The sequence below is a fragment of the Lipotes vexillifer genome, unplaced genomic scaffold, assembly GCF_000442215.2.
Source record: "Lipotes vexillifer unplaced genomic scaffold, Lipotes_vexillifer_v1.1 scaffold479, whole genome shotgun sequence".
Lineage (NCBI taxonomy): Eukaryota > Metazoa > Chordata > Mammalia > Artiodactyla > Lipotidae > Lipotes > Lipotes vexillifer.
In genome coordinates this window covers 2,295,769-2,307,445 of record NW_006796443.1, presented here as the reverse complement: position 1 = coordinate 2,307,445, position 11,677 = coordinate 2,295,769, and the positions used below count along the sequence as shown (strand labels likewise).

The 11,677-nt window shown below is 40.7% G+C and overlaps 1 protein-coding gene across 1 annotated transcript in view; it reads left to right on the top strand.

Moving 5' to 3' along the window:
• EPSTI1 (epithelial stromal interaction 1) overlaps positions 1 to 11,677 on the top strand; it is a 100,182-nt gene that overhangs the window by 47,787 nt on the left and 40,718 nt on the right. The window contains 1 exon segment of the mRNA XM_007468623.1: positions 9,623 to 9,716. Coding sequence (XP_007468685.1) covers positions 9,623 to 9,716 — 94 coding nt within the window.

Sequence of the window (11,677 nt, the reverse complement as noted above, 5' to 3'; positions counted from 1 at the left end):
TTTTTTTTTTTTTTTTGCGGTACGCGGGCCTCTCACTGTTGTGGCCTCTCCCACTGCGGAGCACAGGCTCCCGACGCGCAGCCTCAGTGGCCATGGCTCACGGGCCCAGCCACTCCGCGGCATGTGGGATCTTCCCAGACCGGGGCACGAACCCGTGTTCCCTGCATCGGCAGGTGGACTCTCAACCACTGTGCCACCAGGGAAGCTCTCTTTTTTTAACTTTTTTTTATATTGGAGTAGAGTTGATTAACAATGTTGTGTTAGTTTCAGATGTACAGCAAAGTAGGTATCAGGTATCTTAATCTTATTTAAAAGGAGGGAAGATACTTTTAATTAATTAATACTGTAATTGATAAATAAGCAGTAGTCACTCCTATTAGCCAAAATATTGGGGTGTTTGGTCACTTTTGTGGTTTAGACAAGGTTCATGTATCTTTCTTTGTTCAGACATATCATGGAGTGGTCTTTTTATTCATGATTCATCACCATCATAAAGTGACCTCCTCTGATATTGATATTGTGTGAAATTACTTTCAATAGGAGAACACCAAGGCTTAGCTGTGAATGCCAGGGCAGCTCCTGGATATCAGGAACAGCTTCTGTCTTTTTCAGGATGTAGTTAATAGTTGGTTAAAGATAAAAGTTGACTGGTGCCTTATTTACAAAATAGTTTCACTTAAGTATCTCATCACTGGAACCTGGTACCATCAGTGCTCCTTTGGGGAGGGTAGATCTAGGATCAGACTGCCTGGCCTCAAACTTTAACCTCTATCCTAACATTGAGCCTAGGTTTCCTCATATATAGCATGGGGTGGGGCTAATATTTGCTAACTCGAAGATTAATCAATATAACCCATGTAATAAATCTAGCATAGTGCTTGGAAGGAGAAGGTAGAGTATAAAGGAACTCCAAACAAGGATAGCAGAGGAAGAAGTAAGAGAGAGGGACCAGCTGACTCTGGCCTTTATCTCCAGGGGTAGAGCCTAAGAACTTTTGGACACACGAGAAGACCCTGGGGCCTGAAAAGTGCTCCTGGTAAATGTACTATACCTGGGGGAATATGTGCCCCCCCTCCCCCCCACCATCCTGGAGACAAGCTGCCTGCACAGCCAGCCAACTTTATCACTTTTGTGTGAGTTCTAAGATCTTTTCTGAAAAAAACTGCCACAAAATAAACTCTGGTCAAACAAATAAGGAATCCAAGAAAGAGGAAGATGTAAGATATCAGAACAATTATGAATAAAGAAGACAATGACATTTATAGCCAAATATATGATTAGCTTTTTTCTTTTTCTTTTTTATTATTAAGAATCAACATGATGAAATTAAAATCATGGAGGATTTCAGTGCTATGGAAGAGGCACAAGGGAGAGAGAAGGATAGGAAGTAAAATAGTTATTATTTTTTTTGCACGAGTGAATGCTAGTGAATTCCAGATATTGATAGAAAAAAATAAGTAATTATGTGTTTATTATATGTTTAATTGTATTGTATGTACAAATAGGATATATAACAAAAACGTAAGAAGAAAAAAATCAAATGAAAAATTGATAATTACAACAAAAGGCAGAAAAGAGGGTGGAAGTTTTTTATAAGCAACAAGACAGCAATCACAAAAAAGGTATATAGGCTAAATTTCCTTATTTAAAAAAAAGTTCCTGGATTGCAAAAAAAAAAAAGCAAAAATCTAGCTATATGCTACTCCAAGAGATATCTATAAAACAAAAGAGTTGGAAAACAAAGGCATGGAACATATATCCATAAATGCTAATAAAAGAAGGCAGATGTAGCAATATTAATATGAGACAAAATTGAATGCAAGATGAAAAGCATTCAACAGGATAAAGAATATTTTATGCACATAAAATATGTAATCCCAAATATAATGTGAACTGTAAATATCGATATAGATTTGAAATATATGAAATAAAAACTGAAGTCTGTAATATAGATTATGGATTTGTCAAATTTTCCTTTTATTCTCCATAGAAATTAATAGGTCATCATGTGAATGAAAAATCTTCATAAGGAATAGAGGATATGAATAACAATGACTTGGCATGATAACATAGACATAGTTACAAAGTGTTGTACCTAGTTTATGAAAATACCTATTCTTTACAAATATGACTTAACTACCATTGGCCATGACTAAGGCCTCAAAGACTCTCAGTAAGTTCCAAAAATACCCCCAAATCCTATAAAGCCACTATTCCTAAGAAAAATGTAATAAAATTAGAAATTAAGCAATAAGAAATTTTAAAGTCTATCCACTTAAAAATTTTTTTCTAATTACCTTTTTAAAGGATTGTTAGGTTACCATCTGTCACCACACTAGACTTATTGCAGTGATCATTTCATAATGTATAAAAATATCAGGTCACTATGTTTTATACCTGAAACTAATATAATATTGTGTGTTAATTATTCAATTAAAAAATAAAAAAATTAAAGATTCAGGTTCCCTGGGAGGATGGGGGGAGACTATTAGGATAAAAATTTTTGAAACCAAAACTGAAATTACAAATTACTTTGGGATAAGAGAATATAAATTTTAAAGTATTCCACATTAAAATCCATGGGATGTGACTACAAAATTATTTAGAAGATGCAGAAGTTTAAAAGCTTTTCGAAAAAATGGAAATAAAATAACTAAGCATTTTACTAAGATAAGATTATAGCCATAAAATAAATACAGATAGAAGGGAGGAATAAATAAAGGTGAAAAAGTGATGAAGTTGAATAGAAAAATTTGTCATCACTAAATTAAACCAAAAACTAGGTTTTTTGGAAAATTCTGGTAAAATAGATAAACTTTTGACTTGTCTGAGTAAGGAATAAGGAAGAACTCCAAGGATAAGAAAGGAAGTATAACCAAAATTCGAGAAGAGAAATACTATGTTAATTTTTTTAACCCAGATTTCCTAATTTATTTCCTAGGAAAATATATGCTATTAGACTTGAAACCTGAATAGAATAAAAACTCTAAATGGAAGGGAAAATGCAGTTTGATCTCACCTAAAAAAAGACAATAGGCCCAGTTGGTTTGAAAACAGAAGAAGGAGGTAACTTTCTCCATAAAGTCTGGAACAGGATAAGAAGGGCATTTGCTATTTATCACTGATACTGATTTTTAGATAGAACATTAGAGAGAGTTTCTATTTCTAACAAAGAAAGAATTTAAATATTGGAAAGGAAGAGATATAAGTGCCTCTGATTGCTCACCTAAAACCTCTCAAGGAAATCAACTAAAAAATTATTAGAACTAATACAAATAGTTTGACTATCATGAATGAATCTAAAATCAATATGCAAACACTTCTGTCTTTGCACCATCAGACACACCATCAAAAGCTCATTATAAAATATAGTTGAAAGAAAAATTTCATTTACAATAATCATCCACACTATAAAACAGGTGAGTATAAGTCTAATAGACCTATACATAAAATAAAATACCTAAAATAAAATGAAAATATTAAATGTAGATCATCTATTTACTATAGAAGGGGAAAAAATCAACATTGTAAAGATAATTCCACTCTTATTTATATATAAATTAAACAGGACCTTTTGTGAAATTTGATAAAACATTTTTAAAGAGAAAATATTAAAAAAAAATAGACAAACCTGAAAAACTGAAGGGACAGGGAGAAGCTTGTACCAGGTATCATATACAACATAGGTATGGTAGTAATAACAAAGTGTTATTGGCATTGTAATAAATAAATTTTGTGAATGGGAGAGAGTCTACAAATAGACCCATGGATATATGGGAATTTAGTATTTAGGGCTTTAGCTATTGATAAAGGTATTTGTTCAATCAGTGTCAAAAGGACAGATAATTTGACAAATTGTACTAATTCAGCACAATTAGAATGTAATGAAGAATGCTTTTATAATTTTGTGGTAAAACTCTACGCTATATACACAACTTGGAAGCCATAAGAAAAAAAATACAGATTAGACTACAGAAAAAGCCTATGATAGATGACGTAATGAACTACATTACAAGTAAGTGATAGTCTAGGAGAAACTATTTGCCTCAAAAATAATGGGCAAAGGGCTTCCCTGGTGGCGCAGTGGTTGAGAGTCCGATGCAGGGGACACGGGGTCATGCCCCGGCCCGGGAAGATCCCACATGCTGCGGAGCGGCTGGGCCTGTGAGCCATGGCCACTGAGCCTGAGCGTCTGGAGCCTGGGCTCCGCAACGGGAGAGGCCACAACAGTGAGAGGCCCGTGTATCACCAAAAAATAATAATAATAAAATAAAAAAAAATAATGGGCAAAGGCTTAATTTCACAAAGAAGCCTTACAAATTAATAAGAAAAAGGCAACTCTAAAAAAATTGGCAAAGGGCTTGAAACAAATAGTTAGAAGAAATATAAATAAATGAAATATTCAGCTTCACTAATCAGAGAAATAAAATTTTAATTTATTACACTGGTAAAAATATAAATGTGGGCTTCCTTGGTGGTGCAGTGGTTGAGAGTCCGCCTGCCAATGCAGGGGACACGGGTTCGTGCCCCGGTCTGGGAAGATCCCACATGCCGCGGAGCGGCTGGGCCTGTGAGCCATGGCCGCTGAGCCTGCGTGTCTGGAGCCTGTGCTCCGCAACGGGAGACACCACAGCAGTGAGAGGCCCGCGTACCGCAAAAAAAAAAAAAAAAAATTCCTCCAAAGTCCGGGAAGATCCCACGTGCCGCGGAGCGGCTGGGCCCGTGAGCCATGGCCGCTGAGCCTGCGCGTCCGGAGCCTGTGCGTCGCAACGGGAGAGGCCACAACAGTGAGGGGCCCGGGTACCGCAAAAAAAAAAAAAAAAAAAAAATAATAATAATAATAATAAATAAATGTATTGATAATATCTCACATTAGGAAATGTGCTTTCATTTATTCAACAATATGTACCTGGTATGTGTCAAGCACTATACTAGGTTAGTATATATACTAGGTTAGTAAGTTCTTGGTATGTACTGTGAATATCACTGAATCGCGCTCCCGTTGCCCTCCCTCTATCTAGGCCCACTTCACTTCACTCATTTATATCACTGTCTGCACCCTGCAGTCATTGGCATTTGTGTGTCAGCTGACAGGAGGTGGGAGAAGGAAAAACTGCCCCATTCACTCCCAGCAAGATAAAAAGAACCAGGAAGAGATTTGTCACTGGTATTTTTTCAGTGAGGGCACCTTTTAAATTATGACTATTTAGCTTTAAACTTGGTAGTTTAACATTTTTATTAGTATGTTTTTTTTTTTTGATGTGGACTATTTTTTTTAAAAATCTTTATTGAACTTGTTACAATATTGCTTCTGTTTTATGTTTTGGTTTTTTTGGCCGCAAGGCATGTGGGATCTTAGCTCCCTGACTAAGGATCGAACCCATACCCCCTGCATTGGAAGGCAAAGTCTTAACCACTGGACTGCCAGGGAAAGTCCCTATTAGTGTGTTCTTCACGGTGCAAAGTTGGCGGTTACCTGGTGGGTAACAAGGTAGAGGAAGGTGCGTAGCACCTTGTAGCCCTGGGGTGTGATTAGTGGCAGGAGCCTGATTCACAAGCTCCTACAGATCTAAGTGAATGTTTTTAAGCGTATTCTTTTTTAAAATCCTTGCTGTTTGTCTATTTTATATATGGTACTGTGCATCTGTTAATCCCATACTCCCAATTTCTCCCTCTCCCCGCTTCCCCTTTGGTATCCAAAAGTTTGTTTTTCTTTTTTTTTTTTTTTTTTTTTTGCAGTACGGGGGCCTCTCACTGTTGTGGCCTCTCCCGCGGTACGCGGGCCTCTCACTGCTGTGGCCCCTCCCGTTGCGGAGCACAGGCTCCGGACGCGCAGGCTCAGCGGCCATGGCCCACGGGCCCAGCCGCTCCGCGGCATGTGGGATCTTCCCGGACCGGGGCACGAACCCGTGTCCCCTGCATCGGCAGGCGGACTCCCAACCACTGCGCCACCAGGGAAGCCCCAAAAGTTTGTTTTTCATGTAAACTGATTCTTCCATGAACGTTAGAAACCCTAGTTGTCTTTTCTAACTATTTTTTTTAAAAAGTCTTATAGGAATTATCTTTGCATTTCTGTCCTATTCAAATGAGCCAACAGACACACATTTCACTCTCTGTGGCCTTTCCCGTATATTTTATCCTTTCAAAAAGGTCAAAAACTTTTTGATTGATGAATCTCCATTAACATTAATATTCCATCATATTGCAATATAACCAGCCATATCCCTTTCCTTCCCTGACTTTCTCACCCTCAGTTTCTCCTTCCAAACTCCTACCTGTCCTCAAACTACTGGGATAAATGAGTACACGTTTTTATACTCTGGGCCTAGGCAGCTCCTAGACCTGATACCAGGACAGCTTAAGGATGGGTGGGTTCCTCCCCTTTCCCACATTCTCCTTCCCTGACTAAGGTTCTGAAATAACTAAGATGCCTATAGCTTAATCCTTGAGAATTCTATTCTTCTACTCTTCCTCAGCTCTTCTTGGCCTCTTCTTATGTACTACTTGTGGAACTGATGACCTAAGTTGAGAGATAATTCTCTTGTATATATAAATTTATGTTGTATTACTAGGGTTGGCTAATTGCTGTGATCAACAAACCTCAAAATAGTTGCTTGAGCATTATTATTATTTTTTTCTCATGTAAGACATGGGCAAACAGGTTTGAGAGGAGACCCCCTCCACTCAGATATTCAGGCACCAAAAACTGTTAGCAGTGCTACCACCTTCAATACACAAACGACTTCCAACTTTGTGCTGGGGTTTGCCTCTATTCCAGACAGCCAGAAGGAGGAGGAAAATGTATGGAGGTGCATGCGTAGGACACTTATTATTAGTTCATCCTGGAAGTGGTGTGTATCACTTCCTCATTCCATTGGTCAAAACTCAACCACATGGCCAGCCTTAGCAGTAAGGGAGGCTAGGAAATGTAGTCAGGTTGTATGACTAGAAGCGGAGAACTTCCATTTTCATGGACATTTAGCAGTCTCTGCTACAATGGAATTATGTCCAGGTGATGCTACCCTGAAGAGACATTTTAGGATAAGCCATAGGCATCAGCCTAAGAACAAGTGTCATAAGTTGGAGATGAGTTAAGTAAATCTTCAAAACCAGTCTGTTATTGGTGGTCCATCCTCAGTTGTTCTATGGAGAATAAAGGAAGGGATCCTGTATTTATGCCTGGGTCAAAGTGATAAAGTGGGAGAGGATCACCCCCCTCAGTAGGTGGCAGAGTCACAGTGGTGACAAAGAAAGAACCCCAATGAAAAGGTGACTCGGTGCTAGAGTCCAGGGTTCTTCGTTTTGTTGGATTTCCCGTCCAGTAGATCCTCCTCCTTTTGCCCCTCAAGGAGGTTCATATATTTTGTTTTTATTAAATACGACCATAATTACCTACAGGAATTCCAATCCAGTTCAGCCAATGTGTGGAACTTACAGTATTGATAGTAGAAAAATGCCATTTAGCCTGGTAACTTGGAACTTGTCTTGTTTGTATAGTTAATCACTTGGGAGTTATCCACCATTCTTCACAGGCCCCTACTTGTATGCCTCTGACAGTCCTGTGGCCCTGTCATTATGATTGTGGCATGAGTGGGGCAGTGATAGTTGGCAGAAAGGCCATGCCTGGTGGTTAGCAACCCAGCCAGCTTAGTGCTTGGCATTGGCAGGTAAGAAGCAACTGTTGGAACACAATGCAGGGCTGCCAGCCTACTTGGTCTGAAGCTCCTTATCTTCTTATTATCATGGTGCTTCTTTTTCACTGCTTTCTCCCGTGGTCTGCTCTCAGCTAAGGATATTCAGGAATCTTAACCAAACTTCTGGCAATTCCCTTCTTTCTGCACTTTTTTTTTTTTTTTTTTTTTTTTTTTTTGGTTGCTTTAGCCCTTCTGCTGTTCCTTCTCAAAATTCAATGCACATGCTTGAGATTCTTCTTAACTACTGTACTTTCTGGAAAAGCACTTGGGCTGTTAGAGGATTTGCGGTACGGGGGCCTCTCACTGTTGTGGCCTCTCCCGCTGCAGAGCACAGGCTCCGGATGCGCAGGCTCAGTGGCCATGGCCCACGGGCCCAGCCGCTCCGCGGCACGTGGGATCCTCCCAGACCGGGGCACGAACCCGTGTCCCCTGCATCGGCAGGCGGACTCTCAACCCCTGCGCCACCAGGGAAGCCCCTCTTTTTGCACTTTTGACTGATGGCTTCATAAAGCCCCAGACAATGGGGCAGCTTCCAGCCTCTGCGACTTCATTAGTCTCCTTGTCTATTTTGGGCAAGATAAGCAATCTTAGACAAATGGAAAGCCTGCTTGTCTCAGCTGCTGAAGCCTTGTGTTTCTCAGGGTTATATTTGTCGCTTAACTTTCAGCTCTTCCTTTCCCAGCTCAAGCTTCTGACCTTGTTCAAATGCCATGTTCTACCTAAGTAATTATTTGAAGTGATGCTGGCATCTCTTTAACTTCTAATTCCTTTTTTGATTCCCCCCCCCACTGGATACCATTTATTTTTACCAGACCATTTGTGTCTCCTTTGATGCCCATGCCCTAAATGCTTGATAAATTGGATCTTAGCATCAGCCTAAAGTATTAGGGGTAAGCAGAGGGATGACAAAGAAGGAAGCAGAAGGGGAGCAGGCTTCAAGGGTCTGGTGCAGTATAAGTCTGGCCTTGCTGAGCTATTTGATTGTGAATATGGAGTAAGGGGATCAAAATCCCACAAATTACATGGGGAAAGGACAAAGGAACAGAAATTCATCACTGGTAAGCAGAATGGGGCAGTTGTTACAGTAAGGACTGGGAAACAATTCCAATATTCATGCTTGACATACATGAGGGGAGGAACTGGGATGACGGGGTGGATTTTTAAGGAAAAAGCAACTTATTAAGACAGAGGATTCATCTAGGTCCATCTATCACAATCTCTCAGAGCTAAAAAGAGATGCCAGAAATATAGACCAGAACTGGCAGCACTTCTTACCTTCCGTGGAAGGTACAAATCAAGTATAAAGGTGTGTGTGTGTGTGTGTGTGTGTGTGTGTGTGTGTGTGTGTGTGTGTGTGTGTGTAGGGAGAGGGTCCATTTCTGCTTTCAGAATTCCAGAGGGGTCCATGACTCATAAATGGTTAAGAGTTATGGATTAGCAGCTCTGTGTATGCTGAGAGTAGTCAAAGCACGAGGGCAGTGAGATGACTAGGAGAGAGACCCCTGGAGGGTGAAGGGCTAATATGACACCAGTGTGGAGTGAGGTGTTGTAGGGGAGGGATATTCCACAGCTCTACAGTGAAGTCTGAGTGTCACGCTTTAAATGTTCAGATAGGAAATTAGGGCCCCATACTGTGGAATCTGAGAGGACATTTATCTCCACGTCAAAGTACACGAAGCAGAAAAAAATGAAATCATAGGTTCATATTCCACAAACCTAGTTTTACATTTTTCAAACTACGAATGCAGTCTTGCAATAGCATTTTGTTTTGATTTTCTACTCTACCGTGTCCGCAAACTCACCTTTTGTTCTACCTAGGACACTTTTGGTCAGCCCCCAATAAAAGTCTAGGCTAGTACCCAAAGGCACAATAAATAATGATGGTTCTACTTTGATGAAGGCACTAACACCTATTTGGATTGTGCTAGCAAAACTGCTGAGTTCTTGAGAAGACTCGCCACACAGTCGCCACACAGAGGTACCTGTCCAGTGGCTGTTTGTGACCCACAGTCTTCAGCTTGGGTAAGTGGAACGTCATTCAGGGTGCCATCTGGCACTTTTTAAAGTGGATGAAGATTAAGGCCAGAGAGTGACCTGTACAGCATAGAATTTTGGAAGTAAAGGCAGGTGATCTGAGCTGAAACTTTGACCTCAACTATTGTCTCAGCTGTAAAACAATGCTTGTACTTGTTGCCAACATTATGGACTGAGCATCAGCCTCTGAAAAACCTTTGATCTCACCCAGTCATCCGTCCATCTATCCATCCCTCAAATTTTTATGTTTATATAAGGTCTACCAAGCACATACAATTTCTGCCTGGAAGGACCTTAGTCAAGTGAAGGAGAGAACCAGGTATAAAGCAGAGTGGTGAGTGTAGAGCATGTAGCAGTTGGAAAGCTGAAGCTTAAAAGATGAGTCAGAAGAGAGTCATTCCAGGTGTCAGAAATTAAAAGCAAGAATTAAGGTATAATGGCAAGAAAAAGCATGGCTGTGTTAGGGATGAGTTTTGTGTAGCCACAGTCTAGAAGGGCAAGCTAGAAGGCTGGTGAAGAAATCAGTAGCCATGAGGAGAGTTTCTCATTTGTGGCAGTCTGGGATGGTTCATTGTGTGGGCTGTCTTGGGTAGTGCAGGATTTGTAGCATCCCTGACCCCGGGTACAAGATGCTATCAGCAGCTCCCGGACATTGAGGTTCCAGAGCTGCCCCACACAGGAAGCTCATGGTGCTTCTGGTAGAACACCACTGCAGACATGTATATGCCACATTGGAAAACTTGAACCTCATTCTGTCAGTACTGAAGGTACTGAAAAGTTTTAAACAGGAAAGCCTCAAGGTCGCCTTTTCGCTGGATCACTGGTAACCAGGTGAAGGATGGGTCTGAAGTAATAGAGAGGTCTCTGAGGCTTCTATGTTAGCCTCGGCAAGCAATGATGAAGACTTGAAGTAAGGTGGTGGGTGAGAGGATGGAGATGAGAGTGCAGGTCAGAGAACCACTTAGGAGGTGAACGAGGCAGGGTTTGGTTACTGACTGACCAACTGGGGGCAAGGCAGTAGTGTCATTAAGGGTGACCATTGGAAAGCCTTGTAGTTGAAAGAAAAGATTGGTTTAAGTTTTAAGAAGTCTTAGCTTTTCAGGGTTTGGGCAGGTACATGAGAGGTTGTTCGAGACATCTGATCTTCCTCTCCACCCAGCGCCTTTTCTCTTTAGTGACCACATTTTAAAATGTCAGGAAGACATTAGGACACTCCTTGGGAAAAAGTCATTCTCCTCTTACCTACAAACCTCCAAATGCTTCTTTTTTCCGTGCTTCTAAGGCGGTGTTCCAAAGTCCAAATTTACTAGTGTGGGCTCCACAAGTCACATCAAAGCCATCATCCCTCTCCCCTCATTGCAGGGCACTGGAGGAAGGAGTTGAGAAGCTGTAGGTAGTAGAATTAAACCCCGTGTAGAGACGCTCCATGACATCTGTCTGGATAGCCTTTTCATGATGGGGGAGGGGAGGGAAAACAGGAGTTGGCTAGCTTTACCACCTGGGTGTTTGGCTGGCAGGATGGTCTTGATTTCTGTTTGAGGGCTTCCTGAATTCTGTGGTTGAAACACCTGTGTGCTTGCTCTATTGATTTCGGCTTGTTTCGTCAATTTAACAAGATCATCCTGGAATTTTAAGTGTCTTCCAAGGCATTAGTAATCTCTCCCAGAGCTGCATTTTCTGTGGATTGATTAGTGCCTTAGTCATAAGATCCTCAGAGCTATTAATAGGAAGTATGGAGCAGTATTGGCTCCTTACCAACAGCATTCAATAGCTGCTCCCGTTTTGACACCAAACTATTAATAATTTGTGGGTGTTCAATATATTTAACTGACTTTTTACCCATATTGTATTCTTCTCATACTGTCTAATCCATATGCATAGAAGTCCTCAGAGAATGCACTGCAGAACCATTTTTTAATGCTTTAGGAAAATCAAATATGTACACGACG